We start from the raw sequence: 19,275 nt of genomic DNA, 5'->3' as shown, positions 1-19,275 counted from the left end.
CCAGTTAGGGCAACAGCCATAGGGGATAGAGTATTGGCTAAGGAACGATCGCGTTTAGTTGGTAGTAGCCATGGTAGTAGTAACGAAAAGCCCCTTCCCGAATCATACACAACAAGAACACCAACAATCGCATCTCTATATCCAGCAGCTCATACACCAACACAAACCTCATCCACAATCCCAACAACATCGACTTCGACACCAATGCCGACAACAACCCCCACAACGACAACCCCCGCATCCACCACAACGGCGGCAGCAACCCAGCCATCGTCCTTTGCCAATAGCAGTACCTCCACCACCACGGTGGCTCCCACGATTCCCGCAGAGCCGCAGCAGCCGCTGTTCCCGCCATTCGACAAGGATCTGGATACGGAGTCCAGCGGCGATGGCATCGATGCTGACGCTGAGGATGACGATGAGGACGATGGCGACGATAAGGACTATGACTATAACAAGGAGCTGGACAAAGAAATCGACATCGATGAGCCCGAGCCGGGACATGTGCCGCCAGTTGTCCATTATAATAACGTTGAAACTAGTCACATACCCACTACGGATGAAATCGATGTGGATGGCGGCGATGAGGATGACAGTGTGGATAGCGATATCGATGGTCCGCGGATCGGTGGCAACGATGGAGATATTACAGAGCGCGGACGTCAGTGGTTTTTATTTTCATCATTTTACTTACTTACTTTCCAACATATTATTTCGTTTATATTTATTTATGTAGTCCTGTGTTATTGTACACCACACAATTTTAGTTCACTGTGTTGTTTTTATTATTGCACATCCTTTTGTTGTTTATTTCGTCCTTGCACTGCTTTGTAAAGCAAAGTATATTTAGTTTGTGTTGTTTTTTTTTTAGCTATGTATATTTAATTCCTGGCTTTGCTTGGAACACACTGCTTTTGGGTTTTTGTTTTTTAATTTTTAAGTGAAAAGTACGGCTGATTGCTATTAACATTCTTATCTGGAAACTCAATAGCTACAAGTGGTTCATTTCTCTTATAAGATACATATCCTTATTTCTATTTCTATTAAAGTAGTTTGATTTCTTTGCGTAGTCTATTGTCTATTCAACTGTATGCACTTTATGTACTTTAAATTTCCAGTATTCGTTAGTCAAATTACGTTTCACATTCGGTGTGTGTTAATACATATGATTTGGTTTATTTGTCGCGCTCTGAACGTCTACGGTCAACGCTGCGGGTGTTCCACAATTCCACTCAATCTCAGTCTCTGCCACATCCATGTTTACGTCCCATGAACTGACCAATTCAGCACACGATTCGAACACATTCATTGCAATTCATAACCAATTCATTGAATCATTTCCGTTCACTCTGTTTGTGTCGCTCATCCAATTGGAAAAACTCCCGCAGAGCGAACACAACAATCGCACTTGAACCTCATCCGTTTTAGTGTTTAGACTTAACCTTAAGCTAGATTAAGGCGAATATTTTAAGGATAGTTTGAAAGCTTTTATCGTGACAAATGGTAGGCAAACAAAGGGCAACCGCAAACCAAAGTCAAACAATCGATTAAGCTGCAGCAGGGAAAGCACTCCATCAGGGATTAGAGGGCGGTAGACATTGTGCAATTCTTGCTCTAGGCATAAAGTTCCATTAACACTGTACCGACGGCTCCGCCTCCTGCAGTTTTCGTGAATGAAAATCGCCTGGAAAATCGCACTAAGCCGCGCAGTGATTTTGTGCTTTGCGTTGCTGGGGAAAAACACTTGGCGTGCTTCGCAGGCACTTCAAATGAAAAATCAACGAGTCCTGGCAATGGCACGGCTCCAGTATCTGCCGCCCACTCTGCATTGCCTTTTGTGAGTAACTGTAGCCGCTTACTTGAGGCATTGTTGCTCCTGATATGGATTTGTGGAGGGGGTGGGAGATCACTTAGAGAAAAAAACCAGTCTTTCAAAATAGGAACTCTAAAGGAGTGAGTAGGATTAGAGAAATAGAAAACAATCCCCCTGCTATTAAGTTGAAAAGAGACATTTTTCTAGGATCTTAGTTGTATGTTTTCAAACCTCTATAAATTGAATTAGTAGCATTTAGGTTTTATTTCCGTGTACGTCTATCACAATCACTGTTTATGGACCCAACAGAAGCCAGCACAAACTGAAACATGGCCTAATGGCGAGCGGCAGTATGGGCTTCTGTGGGCTTGTGGCTTTGATGTTTGCTTTGCAATTGCCACGCCTCGACCCCGAACACAAACACAATCAATATGGTTGGTTGGTTGGTTGGCGCGGGTGACAAACAGCACTGGCAATAATTTTGCCATAATTGCGCGCAGCTGACCACACGAAACATGGAAGCAGAAAATCAAACCCAACGTGCGACCTCCCAAAATCGCTGGCAACAAAGTGCATTTTGCCATCAAACGCAGACGCACACATGATGCAGGCACCTTTATTGGTTCAAAGCAAACAGCAGAAGGTCTTGCAGAAAAGCAGACAGACAGGCAGACAATCAATGTGATGGCAAGACAGCGTAGCAATCTCAAAGACTGAAGCTGAGAAATCCATTTGCTCTTGGAAATGGCAAATATTTATAGTTGCGTAGCAATTCAAAGAACTCTCGATTGCCCCACATCCTCCTCCTTCTACATATTGCCTTGATTTGCCCGAGTTTGCAATGCGCATATAAAATCAATTCCATGGCCCCCAAACGCGAGGGCCAATTCAAGGAGCCCTCATGGGCATTTCCTAATTAATATGCCGCCCCTGAAGGGAGCAGCCGTGTGTTTGTTAGATATGCAAAGAAGTGTGGAGTACAAGGGCTAAACAAGCAATTTGTTTATCTTGAGCTCTTTTGGGGGTGAGCTTAATATGTGTGTGGGTATCAAACAATAGCTCTCCAAAAATAAGTAGCTTACGCACACATATGCAGGGATTGGGGAAAGAGTTTGGGGAATGGGTGGATGCCACGCCAATTAAATAAAATGTAAACTCGCAGTCTTTGACAACCAATTGGCATTACATTTCTGCACGCGCCTGTCAATATCAAGGAAGCGAAATAATTGCACTTGTCCTAGGGCCAAAGTGAAATGTCGAGATTTCCGGAGCAGAATTTGGCACTCGCAGCTGGAAAACTTTTTTCATATTGAAACAAACTTTGCTGGAGAGCGCTGCTCATTACCGTAAAATTAGCTGTCAAGAGTTTACTTACTTTGGCAGGATGTGCCATGCTGTAATTTAACATCCAGAATATCCTGTAGGTTCTAGACAAATACTTCCATGCCAATCTGCGTCTTTAATGGTGTTGGAAACTGCTTAAAATGAGGCTAAATGCAATGCATTGAATTTCTTAAAGTTAACTAGCACCCTTTCCTTTTAAGAGATTAATTTGGCATCCTTGTTAGTTAGTGTACACTTCTGGGAATTACTACATAAGAACTAGCATTTGATATATGTACTCTCCTATGTAGACAACGCTGCTCAACTAACATTAAGCCTTGTAAATACTGCATAACAGCTCATTAACACACGCACACCGTACACACATGTTTACACAACCGTATACACTCACTAAAACAAATATTTACACTCGAATCAATTTAATTGAATACCCAACACACGAAACAACAAAACAAAACAGCAACTCTCTGTCTCACTCTCTGTTTTGTTTGATTTTGCTTGCACGTCATGGGCATAAATGGAACTATTTTTGTCACGTTGCATCTCTTTCTCATCGCCATGATGCCTTCTCTTTCTCCGGAACAGCGGGTGCAGGTGGCAGCAACGTGCACGAATTGGACCCCAACACGAACGTGAATAGCCAGCCCTCCGACACAAAGGGCATCGATCACAGGCCCAACGGCAACGAAGTGGTCATCATGAGCGAGGACGATCGCACGTCGAGCTTCTTCTCGCAGCCCGGAATCCTGGCTGGTGAGTATATCACTCATACTGATACACGGCGGTGCATCTACAAATATCACTCATACGACATGTATGACAAATATCACTCATACGCCGTGTGTGTAGGCTAGATTTTTGTACAGAGCTTACTAAAACTTCATTGTCTTTACCAGCTGTCATTGGCGGTGCCGTCGTTGGCCTGCTCTGCGCCATACTCGTGGTCATGTTCATCGTGTACCGCATGAGGAAAAAGGACGAGGGATCCTACGCGCTGGACGAGCCAAAGAGATCGCCGGCCAACAATTCGTATGCGAAAAATGCGAATAACCGCGAGTTCTACGCCTGAGATAATGGCACGTCGCGCAGGTATTAAGTTGACCACAAGTGCAGGAACAAAGTGTAAGGACGGGACGGAGTGCGAATGACTGGACGAAGGCGGAGCGACTGGGTTTGGTTTGGCTCAACTGAATACACTGTGCGGAGTGGGGGAGCAGCATCATCGGCGAACCACTGAAACAAGGATTAATCATCCGCAGCAGCAGCTACAAAACTAACACAAAAACAAATGAAAATTTCAAACGTTTTCAAACACACACAATTTTTCGTGAGGGGTAAATTAAATTAAAACAAAAAAGAAAACACAAATCGGCAATATAATAACGAGGAAAAACGAAAAGGAAACAAAACAAAAAAAAAGGAAAACTTACCTGTAAGTTAATGCAAAATACACACTCTGCGTATGTGGGTGTGTGTACGCGACTTTTCTATTTAAGTAAGTTTTAAGCGACAAAAACAAACAAAAATATCAAATATAATTGCAAATAAATCATGCGAAATTTAATATATAAATAATATATTATATATAAATAGTGAAACCAATATAAGGGCGGGCAAAATTAAGCGAATTAATTATGAATTACGAGTAGAGCAAAAGCAGAAAGAGCAGGAGAAAATTGAATAATACTATAATAATACACACACACACACGCGCATCCAACTACATAGATGTTAAAGGCAACTTTCGTGCATATTGAATATAAATGTATGGATTATATATGTTAGCTGAATAACGAAAGCGAATTGGATACATCACGATTATCTCTCAACTCTCTATAGACCCCTCGTCGAACCTCCACACACACTTAACTCTTCATTTCAACAATCAATTTGTCAAACGAAGTCCAATGAAAATATTATAATTATGAATTGTGCGGCAAGAGCAAGCGGAAATCGATGCATAAATGTTTTTAAGTTATACATAAGCGAAACTATGTAATTATTAGTGTAATTCCTAAAACAAACAAAACAAAAAGAAAAAACGAAAAACGAATACTAAATCAAGCAAAAATCAGATTTATGAACACTGTGAACCTTCCTGGCAACTAAAAACAAACAGAATTGAAATGAAAAGGACTATTTCTACTTTTTTCTAGAAAACACAAAACCACGAATATTTATTGAAATGATACTGAAAACTGAAATTAAAATTGAATTGGAAATGGAAATGAATTGAATTGAATTGATAGTTCGTCAACGAGAAAGCAATTGTACATTAATTTAGGTTTCCACTTGGGTTTTAGAGTTATTCGAGATTTCCTTCGCTTGACTCAACTGCTTCTTCCATGGCTAAGAATCAAAATCGGATTAACGCATTAATTATTGTGCATTTATTTAGTTTTTACGTTCGCTGTCACTGACAATTGTTTAGTTTTGCAAGCAAAATACAAAAGCGAATACGAACGACAACAACAGCTACAACAACAACAAGAACCACAGCAACAGATCATAATCACATGCAATAGTGAAAATTAATTGTTAAGTTTACAAGGCAAATTCAAATTAAACTAAAACAAAGCAGTCCAGCAACAAATGTTATACTCACCCACACCCTCATACCAACCAATTAGCTGCAATACTTGTTTAATTGTTAGTCAACCAATATTCTCTCTCCAACTCTCATGCCATATTTTCATTGCGAAAAGAAGTTACGAAAACGAAAACTAATATATAACATATAAGTATATAATTAGCAACATAAATCAATTGTGTGTGTAACTGTGTATAATGCATAAATAATGAATTAAACCTACTACTACTTCGACAGCAGAGCATATACAAAGGGAACTTTCGAACATCATCAGAGAAGTGAAAACTATTTTTACCCCTTTCCGGAATCCAAACTGAAACTCACACACAAAAAACATGCACACTTCTCACACACACACAAACACAAGCAAACATGAAAACATGAGCAACAGCAGCAACAGGAACTAAAACATTTTTCTGAACACAACTTTTTCTACACTGTAAAAAACGCAACCGCAACTTTTTTGATATGTACAAGTACTATGTTTGTTCAACTCTCGACCCATAGTACGTTTTGTCAAATTTTACATCAACTTTTTTGCTACTTTGTAAGCGTTTAGTTTGTTAGTTTTTTAAAATGCGCTGAATGTACTGAGAAATTGGTTTTGATTTGCTAAATAAAACTGGTATAAAACTAATTTAAACAAAACATGTAGTTTCTCTCCTTTAATATAACTCTATGTACACATGACTCGGTCGTTGGTGTGTTTGCTTTACAGCTTAGCCTTCATCAGGGGCTTCAGGTAGGTCTCAAAGGATGTTTGGACGGGTTTCTGGTTCATGGTGCTGCGCTTGGCCGAATCGAAGAGCCTGGGATACACATTGCCATCGTAGCTGCCCAGCACGGAGTTCAGCACACGGTCGTGGAACTCGAACCCATCGCATATGGCCACCGCATTGGGTCGGAACTGCTCCAGAGAATCCTCCAAGCGTCTTTGCAGCGATCGCAGATCCGCATCGCTGAGCTGAATGAACTGGCAAGCAAAATGTCATAATTAACACTGATTTAAGTGGAACTGATAGGAAAACTCACTCTTAAGATGTCATTGAGGTTATTAAGCACAGTCTGGACCAGAAATAGTTCCAGCACGTTCTCCAATATCTTGTTCAGTGCGGGGGATCGCTTCTGGGCCTTGGCACCAGTGATCTGCTCCAGAAATGTCTGGCACACGAACTGGCGACCATGCAGCTGAAATATGTTTGAATGGTTGTCAAATAAAGTCACTTCGTGGTCATCTCTGACTTGGTTTATAGTATTTACCTCAGCTGCACGAGTCAGTTCGATTCCCGTGTTATTGGCCGCCACACCTTGAGACTGTCCGCTGGCCATGCGATTCGCTAGATTCTCGAAAGCGATGCGGGTTTTGCTATAAATGAATTATGTTAGCACTTAGTTAAGAAGATGCTTTTAAGTCAAACTCACTGTGCAGCCGTGTATTGCAAAGCCTTGATGATGCACTGCCAGGAGTCGTCCCACTTGGGGAACTCCTTCAGCTGCATGGAGCTCGCAAAGTAGCTGTAGGATGCGGACAGTGGTTTCTTGTCCACGAACGAAGCCCATGCCTTTACTAAAGCACGTCCGATTTGCAGAAGCAGCACCGTGTTCTCGCCTTCGTAGGTGTAGGCAGCCACAGCATTGCCATAGATGTTGCTCAAGTTGGCGGCGGTGAGGTAACCATGTCCTCCAGTGGACAGACGAAGTTTTTCAATGCCAGCACAGCCGTCAGTGGTGCAGAGGACCTTGAGCGCGCAGGACAGGATGTGCATGTCGGGCAGTCGCTCGAACTTGCCGTTATTGGCTTCCTGCACCGTCTGGGCATACATCTCCCACACGTACTCGGTGGCCAGGTGGTAGGCGATACCCGTAGCGATCTCGGGGAAGAGCTTCAGGCGCTGGGTCACATGATCTATGATCTGAGGCTCGGGTTGACTGTTGGTACATAGACAGTAAGTATATACTCCTGCAGACACCATCGCAACTTACTTGGGCTCAATGGGACTCTGACGCCGCACCGCCGAGTATCTTGTGGCTATGGTTGCCGCCGCCAGGAGCAGCGTGGAGTTCTGGCTAACGATCAGGCAGCGCGTGTACACCATGGTCAGGTAGTTAATCCTCGATGCCGGACTGGCCTTGAAGGTGCCATCCCGCTCCACCTTAGCGAACTTCATCAGCATGTTGGTGCGCGGAATTCGGACGTGGTTCAGTCCCAGGAAGCCCTGGTTCACGGATGCCATGCCGAGCTTCTTGCCAATCTCACCGATATCGACACCCGGCAGTGGCATGTGAGTTTCGGAATCTCTTACGGGCACAATAAACATTTGCACGCCATGATGAACATCGGCGATATATAGTTGAGCTACCACCATGGCATGATTGGCAGTGTGTCCCACTAGAGATGATAAGTTGGATTAAATGCATATTTGGACTACAAGTAAAATTGAACTACTTACAGCCGCCGGGCCACCACTTGTAGGCCTCCAAGTTCGGTGTATTTAGCACAAACTCATCCGTCTTGGGATCAAAGTCAGCCCGAGTGGCCAAGCCACGGACATTGGTGCCATGGGCCAGCTCCGTTTGGGCGTAGGTGCCGATAATGTTGCAGTTCTCCGCCGCCTTGCCCCACTTCTCCACCTGTTCGGCAGTGCCCTGACCTTTGATCACATCCACGAACATGGTGATGTGGGTGGCAACCGGATGATTAGCCGGGAAAAGTCCAAAGCTCTGTGCATTGAATAGTCCTCCACTGCAAATCGGGCAGAGATAAGATTAAGGAAACCTTTTACAAACTTGCCTTTTCAACTTACGGCCAGATGTCAGTTCCTCCAGGATTAAGCTTGTTCTGCAGAGCCTTGAGCTTAACTGCTGCCTCAGCCACCTTCTTCACCGTGGAATTGTAGACCTCCTCGTGGGACATGTACTCATGGTTGAGGCCATAGCCATCCTCAAGATCGCTGAAGATCGCTTTCTCTGTTGATTAGAAATTACACTTTTTATACAACTTTCCATTATGAACAAAATAAGTGGTAGCAATAAAAGATAGAATCAGTCGTAAACTTAATGGTTCGATTTATAAATGGATGACTGTGCCTGTCGTTATCACCTGGGGGCGCGGATCAGCCCTTTAAACTGATAGGAAACTAGCGCATTTGCAATTGCAGGCAATCGTAGATAACACAACTGCTATCACTATCTTGTGTTATTGATAAAGCAACAGTTTTAATTCGGCTGCTCAACAATGTATAACAATTATTGGACTTGGGGCCATTTGATGAACTCTTTGGACCCCGATTTTCTTGATGGCAAAGAAGCTTCAATAGACCAAACCTGTGCCATATCACGAACACCGGCGTGACGCTAGTGATTTTTATCTTTAACAATTACCAATCTCGCGCTTCTTCTTCAGTTTGTCTTGACCACCGTGCCACCAGGCGGAGAACTCCTCCACATTGAATTCTGCTGCAGAACGTTCCTTTTGAAGATCTGGATTCACTGTGCTGGGTATTAGGTTTTTAATGTGCGACATTGTTGTGTGCAAAATGTAAATACGGAATTGCTAACAACTAAAATATGATCCACCACTAGATCCAACCAACAGCTGTGAGCTCCACGCGACTACTGAGCGAAAGTGGATGGATCGGTGAGAAGGAAAAGCTTTTGGGGGGCAAAGTGCACAAGTCAGCTTTTTTAAGAGAGAAAGCTGATCGCCAAAAAGCACAGCTTGGCAAAGAATTCAATTAAAGAGCGGTATATGTTGGGTTTATACATATTATTTAACAGTATTATTAACAAAAATAATAAAAAACAGGTTGCGATCACTCAAAACACCAATAAATATGGGGTATTTACAATACATTACATTCAGCTTAGCCGTAGATAGGGGATTTAATAGACATCTGAGCTAGGCATTAAATATTTGACTTCATGAACGGCCTCAGGATCTCATGGAAGGATTTAGGCACTGATTTTTGGTTCATCGGATTCTTGAGGGCCGCATCGAAGATACGCTCGTAGGCATTGCCATCGTATGAGCCCAGAGTGGAGTTCAGCTGGAGATCGCTGAAGTCGAAGCCATCCACAATGGCCACAGCATCAGGTCTCAGTTTGGTGAGCACAGTTTCCAAACGATCCTGCAGCCTGGAGAGATCCGTATCGGTCAAGTTAATGAACTGTGAAATAAGCATATATTAAGTTAACATTCAACACATTCCAGGCTATATAACTGAAACCCACTCTCAGCAGGTGACCCATTTGATTGAGTGTCTCCTTGACTAGGTACAGCTCCAACAGGTTCTCCAGGACTCGATTAAAGTTAGCTGAGCGAGTCTTAGATTTAGGACCGGTCACAGCTTCGGTGAAAGCACTGAAAACAAAAGCACGTCCGTGGAGCTATGGGGAAGAAAATATTTACAGTTTTTTAAAAATCAGTAGTTCAAAGTCCAAGTCCAAGACCAACCTCTGCCGCCTGGGTGAACTCAATGCCCGTGTGGTTAGCTGCGTTCGCTTCAGTTTCGCCCCTTGTCAGACGGTTGGAAAGGCTCTTGAATGCCAACTGTGTTCTATTGGCAGCCGCATACTGCATGGCCTTAACCATGTTCTCCCAACTTCCCGTCCATTTGCCAAACTCCGGATTCTTTTGCACCTCGGCCAAATAGCTAACGGTGGGCGGCAACGGAGCTCCAGTCAACGCGGCTCGCCAAGTCTTCATTAAAAAGCGACCGATCTGCAGGAGCAGTACGGTGTTCTCACCCTCATAGGTGCAGGCAGCGGTCGCACTAACGTATATGCTGCTCATGTTGGATGAGGTGAGGTATCCATGGCCACCACAGGCCAGTCGCAATTTCTCTACACCAGCAGCGGAGTCCATGGAGCAGGTAACTTTCAAAGCGCAGGACAGGGAATGCAACTCCGGCAGACGCTCATATTTTCCGTTTTCTATATCCTTAATGGTCACATCGTACAGATTCCACAAGTAATCACTGGCCTTCCGGTATGCCACGCTGGTGGCTATCTCTGGGAAGAGTTTCATTTGCTGTGTAACATGATCCATGATCTGAGGCTCCCGTTCGCTGAAAGTACGCAAGGAACAATTGAATTCCAATAAATGTATCTACGTTGTTTACAACTCACTTGGGATTAATGGGACTTTGACGGCGCACAGCCGAGTATCTCGTTGCAATGGTGGCAGCAGCAGCCAACATAATGGCATTACCTCTGGCAACTACACAACGCGTGCGCACCATGGCAAAGTAGGTAAGCACATTGGTGGGACTACTAACATAGGATCCATCAGCCTTGACCTGGGCATGTCGCATCAGCATTCTCGTGCGAGGAATCCGAACGTCCTTTAAGCCTAGAAAACCATTGTTCACGCCAATGAAGCCCATCTTCTTGCCAATATCACCGATGTGGACGCCGGGCAGTGGTTCGTGGGTGTCTTCATCACGCACCTGAATAAAGAACATGTGCGGACCCTTGCACTTGTTGTCGATGTACAGCTGAGCCATAACCAGGCAGTGGTTGGAGCTGTGGCCCACTGAAAGTTTTTAGTATAAATATAATATCTGAAAACCAATAGGATCATTATGCCAGAACTTACAGCCTCCTGGCCACCACTTGTAGGAGGAAATCTTGGGGGTGTTGAGTACAAACTCATCAGTCTTTCGATCGAAATCAGCTCGCGTTTCCAGCCCGCGCAGGTAGGTTCCATGACCCAATTCCGTTTGGGCATAGGTACCGCAAATCTCGAAGCGTTCCACCCGCTTGCCAAAGTCTTCATACTGCTCCGGAGTGCACTGAGCCTGCAGAGCTTTCACCAGCATCACGTACATAACACCAAAAGGATTGCCACCGGGAACGAGACCCCACATCACTTGATTGTCATACATGTTCCTGGAAGAGTAAGGTAATCAGCCATGATTCGAGTACTTGGCATCGGTAAGCAGGAAACACTCACGGCCAGTAGACATCTCCGCTAGGATTGCGCTCCTCCTGCAGGCGGCGTAGCTTCTTGGCGCCATCGATTGCTCCACGCGTGGAAAACTCGATGATCTCTTCGTGTGTTTTGTTTTGCAGCTGCAGCATCTCCGAGTAATCCACATCCTTCTCCATATATTCACCTGGTCATAACGAAAAACAGCCAAGTCAGCATGACCCTCAAGTTATCTGTTCCCACTGATTAGCGCGAAGATTAGTTTTATGGACTTACGAACGCCGCGGTTGAACTTTAGCACTTCCTCGCCCCCCGCCCACCAAGCGGCGAATTCTTCGCTGCTAAAGCTGGCTGCATCGCGTTCCTTCTGCAGATCGGGATTTACGGTGGTGGGGATAACGGAGTTGGGAATAACGGAAGTGGAAGAGGCCATTGCGACTAGATTTAGAAAACCTCCGAACTGCGCGCCAAGAGCACCGATCGCTTACTGAGCTCCAAACAGCCGATGGCTCTCAATAAATAAAAGTGAAACCAGCCGGTCAATAAACTTGTAGTCTTTGCTCTTTCGCTGCGAGTGCTTTTGGTTGAACGCTTTGTTGTAGCGCAACCGTTATCTGGGTAATCGCTGGATCCTAGGTCAAAATTTAATCGGATGCATGCTCCACTTTACTACCTTATTACGCTGACATTAAGGCGGTAAACAAATTTAATAAGATAAGATTTGAATACCAACAAAAATTAGATTGGCCCCTACAGATGTTAGGACTCAAATTAGTAAACTGATAGCAAGTTTTAGATCACTTGCGATCGCACTAAACACAGCTATCGGTAAATAGCAGCATGTTACACTTCTCTGTTAACGAACATTACGGTTATCGGTTATTAGAAAATCGACAGACTTCCATCTCAATTGGATTGCTAATGTTTGGTTTGGTGCAGTTTATTTATCTCATATTTTTGGCTATACAATGACGATCAACTTCAATATTGGGTTGCTGGGACATGTTGACAGCGGCAAGACCACCTTGGCCAAGGCTTTAAGTTCGATGTCCAGCACGGCCGCCTTCGACAAGAATCCGCAGTCAGTGGAGCGAGGAATAACTTTGGATTTGGGCTTCAGTGGACTTTTGATGGATGCTCCTGCACACTTACCTCAAGGAGAACAGCTCCAGTTCACCTTTGTCGACTGCCCCGGCCATGCAAGTCTCATACGCACTATTATAGGAGGTATTAATATCATTTGATGCCACTCTAAGAACCTTTACCTATCTCAATCAATTGCAGGTGCCCAGATCATTGATCTTATGCTCCTGGTGGTGGACGCCCAAAAAGGCATACAAACCCAAACAGCAGAGTGCCTAATTATCGGAGAGCTTCTGCAGAAAAAGCTGATTGTGGTGATCAACAAAATAGATGTTTATCCAGACGATCAGAGGCCGTCCAAGCTGGAGAAGCTACGCTTGCGACTCGCAAAAACTTTGGAAGCCACCACATTCGGTGGTCAAGTGCCCATCTGTGCTGTGTCTGCTTTGCAAGGAACACATATTGCGGAGTTGCAAGATGCACTGAGAGAAGCCTACTTTCAGCCGCAAAGAAACCTAGCCGATCCGCTGTTCATGTACGTTGATCATTGCTTCGGAATAAAGGGCCAGGGAACCGTTTGCACTGGCACTCTGCTCCAGGGAAAGGTTCAGGTAAACGATGTGATTGAGCTGCCAGCTCTCGGCGAGCAAAGGAAAGTGAAGTCCATACAGATGTTCCGCAAAAACGTGACCAGCGCCTCTATGGGTGATAGAATTGGGCTTTGTGTGACACAATTCAATGCAAAGCTGCTGGAGCGTGGAATCATTACCCAACCGGGTTACCTGAAACCCATCTATGCTGTCTGTCTACAGTTCAAACCTATCCGCTACTACAAGGAAGTCATAAAATCGATGAGCAAGCTACACATCTCAGTGGGACACAACACAGTGATGGCCAATGTAACTTTGTTTCGGGATACGGACGGCACATCTTCTACGTTCCAACTGGAAAAAGAATACGAGTACATGGACGAACTCCAGCCTGCGGAGGTTCAACATAATGATGTGATCTATGCACTATTGCAATTCGAAAGCCCTGTCCTAGCTCCACCACATTCAACACTGATAGCTTCTAAGCTGGACATGGATGTCCATAGTACCAGTTGTAGATTGGCGTTTTGGGGACGCATTGCCTGGCAGACGCATAGTTCCAAATACTTCCAGGAAGAACTGCCAAAACTGCGGATTTTCAAGCGCAAACAGAAAGTGGGAAGCATTCAGCGAGTGGTCCATACCAACGAAGTGATAGTTCAAAACCTTTTTAAAAAGGACGCCAAACGTGATTTGTACGTCGGCAAAAATGTGGAGCTGTCCACGGGAGAGAAGGGTCGCATTGAACGCACCTTTGGCCAGACATCCAAGGTGGCTATAACTTTTCAGAACGCGCTATCTCCTGAAACAATAAGCAATGTAAAGAATGTTAAGGTTCTGCTTAACTGTAAGAAATATGTGTTTAATAAACAGGCTGGCTTGTTTCAATGACAAAATTAATAACTAGGTATTTATCTCTAATTTAAATATTCCGGCAAGGTGTTAAGCTTATCGATCATTTATATTTACGAATGTACTAATGCTGTAAAATTGCTGTTAACTTCTAACATTACATGACAGAACACTTTTAGAGCCATAACACTTTCGGTATATTTTTAGAACTCTGCACAGTGGTATTTGCGACCGCTCTGAGTGCGGTCACACTGCCCCAATCCCAAAATGCCAATGTTAAAAAACAACAACAATTTTGGAGCCTGTCCCCGCGAACTGCAATAAACAAAACATCGAAACCGGAATCGAAAAGGACAACACATAGTACCCGTGCTAAGGAGCTCCCGCCAACACAACACCACCACCACCGCCTAGCCAACCGAAGAGGCCAAAAAGAACACCACCCATGTTCCCAGTGCTGCTGCTCCTTCTCTTCTTCTTCGCCAAGGGTACCCACCAGATCAATGTGGACTGCAACGAGCTCCAGATGATGGGCCAGTTCATGTGCCCAGACCCGGCGAGGGGTCAAATTGATCCGAAGACACAGCAGCTGGCCGGATGCACCAAGGAGGGTCGCGCCCGCGTCTGGTGCATCGCCGCCAACGAGATCAACTGCACGGAGACGGGCAATGCCACGTTCACCCGGGAAGTGCCCTGCAAGTGGACGTGAGTGCAGCTGCAGTTTCTTATTAACAGAATCTTATGAACTTTATTCCTAGGAATGGCTATCACCTGGACACCACACTGCTACTCTCTGTCTTTCTGGGCATGTTCGGAGTGGATAGGTTCTATTTGGGCTATCCGGGCATCGGACTCCTCAAGTTCTGCACCCTCGGCGGCATGTTCCTGGGCCAGCTGATCGACATCGTGCTGATAGCCCTGCAGGTTGTGGGTCCGGCGGATGGCTCCGCCTATGTGATACCCTACTACGGAGCCGGCATCCACATCGTGCGCAGCGACAACACCACGTACCGGCTGCCCAGGGACGACTGGTGATGGTTAAGGCAGCACAGCGCCTGGTGTACAGTAGATCACGTTAAGTCCTTGTTATACCTTAAGTACGGCTTATGACACTAACGATAAGCAACGACTGCGGATCCGTTCCGATCGATCGATGGATCGGTTCGGTTCGGATCGAGACTCTGATTAGTGCATTACGTACCCTAGTTGATAAGTGTATAGATTGTTGCCACCCCTCCTTTGCGTAGCCTAAGTTGCATTGTTTAGACTTAGTTACCAATGTACATGGTCCCTCATACAACTCTACATCTGTGTAATTGTATAGGCCGCATAGACAAATTGTTTGCCAATATAACTAACGATTTTAATTAGTCTGTCGTGTACGCCGTGTATATGTATATGTATCTACCGTGGAATTCCCTCTGTCAGCTGGCGGACGAACAATCGCACTTCTTGGCAATATAATTGGCCCACTTGTACTTTGAACTCGCGAACATTTTCGGCGTGACAGAGATTGGTCAACAAGAGAACAAAACGGAGAAGCCACAGTGCCGGCGACAACCCGCCTTGTTGACGTTGTTGACTCACCGGCGAAACGCCCAGACACCAGAGCAGCACATCGACGGAGAACGATTACGCACAAGCTGGGCTATTGCACAGGCGACGGTGGCGGCGGCGGATCTTTTCTGTTCGGAAAACATTTGCTCTTCTTCTGGCCCTTTCATCCGATTGGCATTTCCGAATTTATCAGCGGCGACGCATCAGCCGGCGAGTTGTTCGATTTTAATTGCATGGCCGGGGTCGCTTGTAATTCGATGCGTTTTAATTAGGCTCTCAATTAAGATCAAGTTTGGTTTTATCTTGAAAAATGGGTGAGTGTTGCGAATAGCATGCAAATGGGATGATTGGCCTGCAAATGCTTAAAGGTTGGCTTTTCAGCTCTACTCGAATTCATTTGGATATATGTTTTATAAACTTACAATATATTGTTAAGCAGGCATTTTAATAACAAGTTCTTTAAATTAATAACCATTCATAGTACCTTTTCAGTTACTCACAAACTGCCTAAGAACAGTTTTAGAGCCACGCCCATCAAACTGTACGCATATTGGGTATTGTTGTCCCAGGCAACGGTAAGTAATACTACGAAATGGCCACGCCCCCTTCACCAGCCCCTTTTGTATGGGCAATGCACTGACCCCGGCCACGCCCACCGCCCACTTTATTGTTATATAGATAAATGGACATGTGCAAAAGAGCTTTTCAATTAGCCCGGCCAGAAGCCAGAAGTTGACAATGTGTTGTTGATACTCGTATGTCGCAGTGGATCCACTGGATACACCTAATTACAGTGTTAATGTCGTGCCGCCTGTGTAAACATCTAGCGAGGGGGGGAGGGGGTCGTTCTGGAAGGGGACAAGGAGGAGCATCACACAGGAAACAAAATAATACACTTTGAATGAAGATTTTAAATGGATATTAATATCATCATCATCTATAGAATACTTCTATTCGTGACTAAAGTATATGTTTCATTTACACAATTATTTAATAGAATTTAAATTTACCTATTTAATGTGTTGTAAAATAATATTTCCTGTAATTCTTTTCATTCACTACCAATGAATACAATATTTTTTCGAAGTGTAGCACTTGATCTTTGTCCGCAGTTATCCCCCTGCAATTTGCTCCTTGAAGCCACTTTTCCTATGCTGCATGTATGTAGGTATCGCTTTCCATGGGGCAAATGAACTCTGCGCCATTAGGGAAATTTGAGCAGCTTGTTTGTGAGCAGGCTGTTGGTCTTGGATGTGCGCGTGATAACCCTATGGAAAATGCCCAGATCGACCAGATCCCCCACAGATTGTTGACTCTTTGACTGGGCGCAAACTATTTCACAACTTCGGCCGAGCTGTTGGCTATTGGTATTGGGATTATTCTCACCTGACGCTCATCCCGAAATAGCCAGCACAATAGCGACCGGAGTCACTTATTGGCCAATTGCAAATATTTGCCAGTATCAAAATAGCATCGATTCGCTGCGCAAACTGCTTGGCAATCGTATATATAGCATATAGGCTGTGGATAATCGCACCAAGTGGTGGGTGGGTTGGGGGTCGGGTTTGCTGGAGACGCTCGACGGCTTGCCTATTTGCTTAGGGCTTAGAAGCTCAACGCTTAATTACGCTCAAGTGGCGTGGAAAATTGTGGGGCGGGATTCTCAGATTTCCAACCACCGCCCACCACCCATCCAACCATCCACCCATCCAACCATCCACCCATCCAGCAGGCAATTCGACCCGATGACGTTTATGCCAAATTGCTTTGCACTTTGTTTGCGATGCGGGGAGAACCTATGCAAATAGCAAACGGCATTTAATGAAACGCAATTATTTAATTTTACAGACTGCGTCACGGTTCCCACCTGGCTGCATATTGCACCGTTCGCCTCATAAATAATGACTGGGCAACCTCCAGTGACAAAATCCATGGCCTGGGAAACTCCATCTCCATCTGCAACTCCAAATCCAAAGCCGAAACCAAGAGCATAGGCAAAGCTGAAACCGAAGCATAATCCAAACCGAGTTTCGTTCGTGATAACTGCAATTTTCCAGCCACAACTACAGATACAATGAGTGCATAAATCATCTCCAGCTCAGCTGCAACTCCGTGGCATTTTCCTAGCGTGCCGCGGCAGCTTTTCCAAAAAAAAAAAAGAAAAACGTAGAAAAAGGCCATCGCATAAATGTCAAATGGCTGGCAGTTTGATTTGGCTGCGGGTTAAGTGTGAATTATCCCAGGGCCTCGAAAACTCGCCACCATTTGTATACCGTCTCATCTGCCAAATGCATTTAAGAGCTTTAAGTGCTATTATCGCATACGAGACAAATACCATAAGACACAATTCGGATTGCAGTCACGTCGGCTTTGGGGATCATAATGAATGGATTCATTCATTCATTGTGGGAAAGAACTGCTGCTTGCGATTTGCAGTGCAGCTAACTAAGAATAAAACTAAAGAGTTAGCTAGAACTTAGCACACGCGCTTGGTTAGTTTAGTTAGCTTACAAAATATTTATTACTTACAATGATTCATGGCTATTGGTTTGGATTGTGAAATTCCTTGTCATATATATCATATGTACATGCCATACAGGTGATAATTTCACCTGACTGATCTAATCAGCACACTTTTGAACTTCAATTCATTCATGGTTCGAGTGGAAACAACAATCTAATCGATACTACGGCCGAATAATGCTTTTATCAGACGGGAAAATACCTTAGTGCACTATCAAAACAAAGAAGTCGAGGCAGACAGCGCGGAATGCCAGTTGACAAATTCTAATTGGCAAAAGTTCCCGGAATTGAATCGAATCGAATCGAATCGAATCGCATTGAATTGATTTGCCTACTATGCGACTACTAAGGTGTGTTGATTCCCCACGAGGGGGGGTGGGGAGCAGAGGGCGCTTCTCATGTTCGCCCTGTTAACACTTTGCCATCGTCGAGGTGTTCATTTCGCTTAGGAATGTGTGAATGTAGATTGAAATTCGATTTCAATTGCAATTCGTTAAGAGTGCGCCTTTGAAGTCGGCAGCCCTGAAATTTGGTTACATTGGTATATTTGTATATCTCAATATCTCAAACATGATGCGGCAAGTTTAATTCAGTAGGCAATGAATGAGATTGCGTTTGAGACCATAAACTGTTAAACTCTTAGGGCTATACTATCTCTATAGAATCTAGATTATCTCAAAATTAGCGTAGATAATGATATATAATAAACATATTGTACTAGTATTATTTTAAGGTATTACTATAAGCATATTATTTAGTTAAAAACTTTAGAACGCTAATTGCTTGTGCTTCAACCCCAGAAAAGTCCCCTTATCGCTAAAAAATCACAGCAAAGTGCGAGCCCCCAAAAAGCGAAGCGCCAACGAGGCCCCAATTCTCTGCTGCTGCGCTGCTTTGCCTTCGGCTCCGCTCGGCTCGGCGACACCGACACCGCGACCGACACGAAGGCCAGCCCGAACGCAGACGAGCGTTTTCTCAGTTTTCTCAGCGTTTT

General features: G+C 44.5%; 5 protein-coding genes across 10 annotated transcripts in view; 3 read left to right on the top strand and 2 right to left on the bottom strand.

Annotated features, from left to right (window-relative positions):
* The window catches only part of LOC6735565 (syndecan), a 90,328-nt gene extending 83,944 nt beyond the window's left edge, over positions 1 to 6,384 (top strand). For 3 of the 6 annotated variants that reach the window (XM_016181436.3, XM_044922723.1, XM_044922724.1), the window contains 3 exons: positions 146 to 661; positions 3,743 to 3,910; positions 4,054 to 6,384. In XM_016181436.3, coding sequence (XP_016028900.1) covers positions 146 to 661; positions 3,743 to 3,910; positions 4,054 to 4,226 — 857 coding nt within the window. In that variant the 3' untranslated portion in view covers positions 4,227 to 6,384. The remainder of the gene's footprint in view (positions 1 to 145; positions 662 to 3,742; positions 3,911 to 4,053) is intronic. The other 3 variants (XM_016181443.3, XM_016181439.3, XM_016181442.3) reach the window with 2 other exon arrangements.
* LOC6735564 (probable peroxisomal acyl-coenzyme A oxidase 1) lies at positions 6,042 to 9,382 on the bottom strand. Its single transcript, XM_016168676.3, has 8 exons — positions 9,129 to 9,382; positions 8,552 to 8,714; positions 8,198 to 8,490; positions 7,731 to 8,136; positions 7,170 to 7,676; positions 7,008 to 7,113; positions 6,780 to 6,935; positions 6,042 to 6,720 (listed from the first exon to the last, which is right to left on the bottom strand). Exons 1-8 carry the CDS (start codon positions 9,268 to 9,270, stop codon positions 6,460 to 6,462), a joined length of 2,034 nt encoding a protein of 677 aa, XP_016028899.1. The 5' UTR covers positions 9,271 to 9,382; the 3' UTR covers positions 6,042 to 6,459.
* A 116-nt stretch (positions 9,383 to 9,498) lies between these two features.
* LOC6735563 (probable peroxisomal acyl-coenzyme A oxidase 1) lies at positions 9,499 to 12,484 on the bottom strand. Its single transcript, XM_016168675.3, has 7 exons — positions 11,953 to 12,484; positions 11,701 to 11,863; positions 11,344 to 11,636; positions 10,875 to 11,280; positions 10,201 to 10,813; positions 9,978 to 10,133; positions 9,499 to 9,913 (listed from the first exon to the last, which is right to left on the bottom strand). The coding sequence occupies exons 1-7, from the start codon at positions 12,107 to 12,109 to the stop codon at positions 9,653 to 9,655; spliced, it is 2,049 nt and encodes a 682-aa protein (XP_016028898.1). The 5' UTR covers positions 12,110 to 12,484; the 3' UTR covers positions 9,499 to 9,652.
* Positions 12,485 to 12,552: 68 nt separating this feature from the next.
* Positions 12,553 to 14,241, top strand: LOC6735562 (selenocysteine-specific elongation factor). Its single transcript, XM_002082446.4, has 2 exons — positions 12,553 to 12,903; positions 12,961 to 14,241. The coding sequence occupies exons 1-2, from the start codon at positions 12,645 to 12,647 to the stop codon at positions 14,238 to 14,240; spliced, it is 1,539 nt and encodes a 512-aa protein (XP_002082482.1). The 5' UTR covers positions 12,553 to 12,644; the 3' UTR covers position 14,241.
* Positions 14,242 to 14,408: 167 nt separating this feature from the next.
* On the top strand, positions 14,409 to 15,571 carry LOC6735561 (TM2 domain-containing protein CG10795). The gene is made up of 2 exons (XM_002082445.4): positions 14,409 to 14,906; positions 14,960 to 15,571. Exons 1-2 carry the CDS (start codon positions 14,647 to 14,649, stop codon positions 15,234 to 15,236), a joined length of 537 nt encoding a protein of 178 aa, XP_002082481.1. The 5' UTR covers positions 14,409 to 14,646; the 3' UTR covers positions 15,237 to 15,571.
* The last annotated feature ends 3,704 nt before the right edge of the window (positions 15,572 to 19,275 follow it).

This window comes from Drosophila simulans, chromosome 2R, assembly GCF_016746395.2.
Source record: "Drosophila simulans strain w501 chromosome 2R, Prin_Dsim_3.1, whole genome shotgun sequence".
Taxonomy (NCBI): Eukaryota; Metazoa; Arthropoda; class Insecta; order Diptera; family Drosophilidae; genus Drosophila; species Drosophila simulans.
Note: the sequence above shows the minus strand (reverse complement) of the source record. Positions and strands in the feature narration are given on the sequence as shown.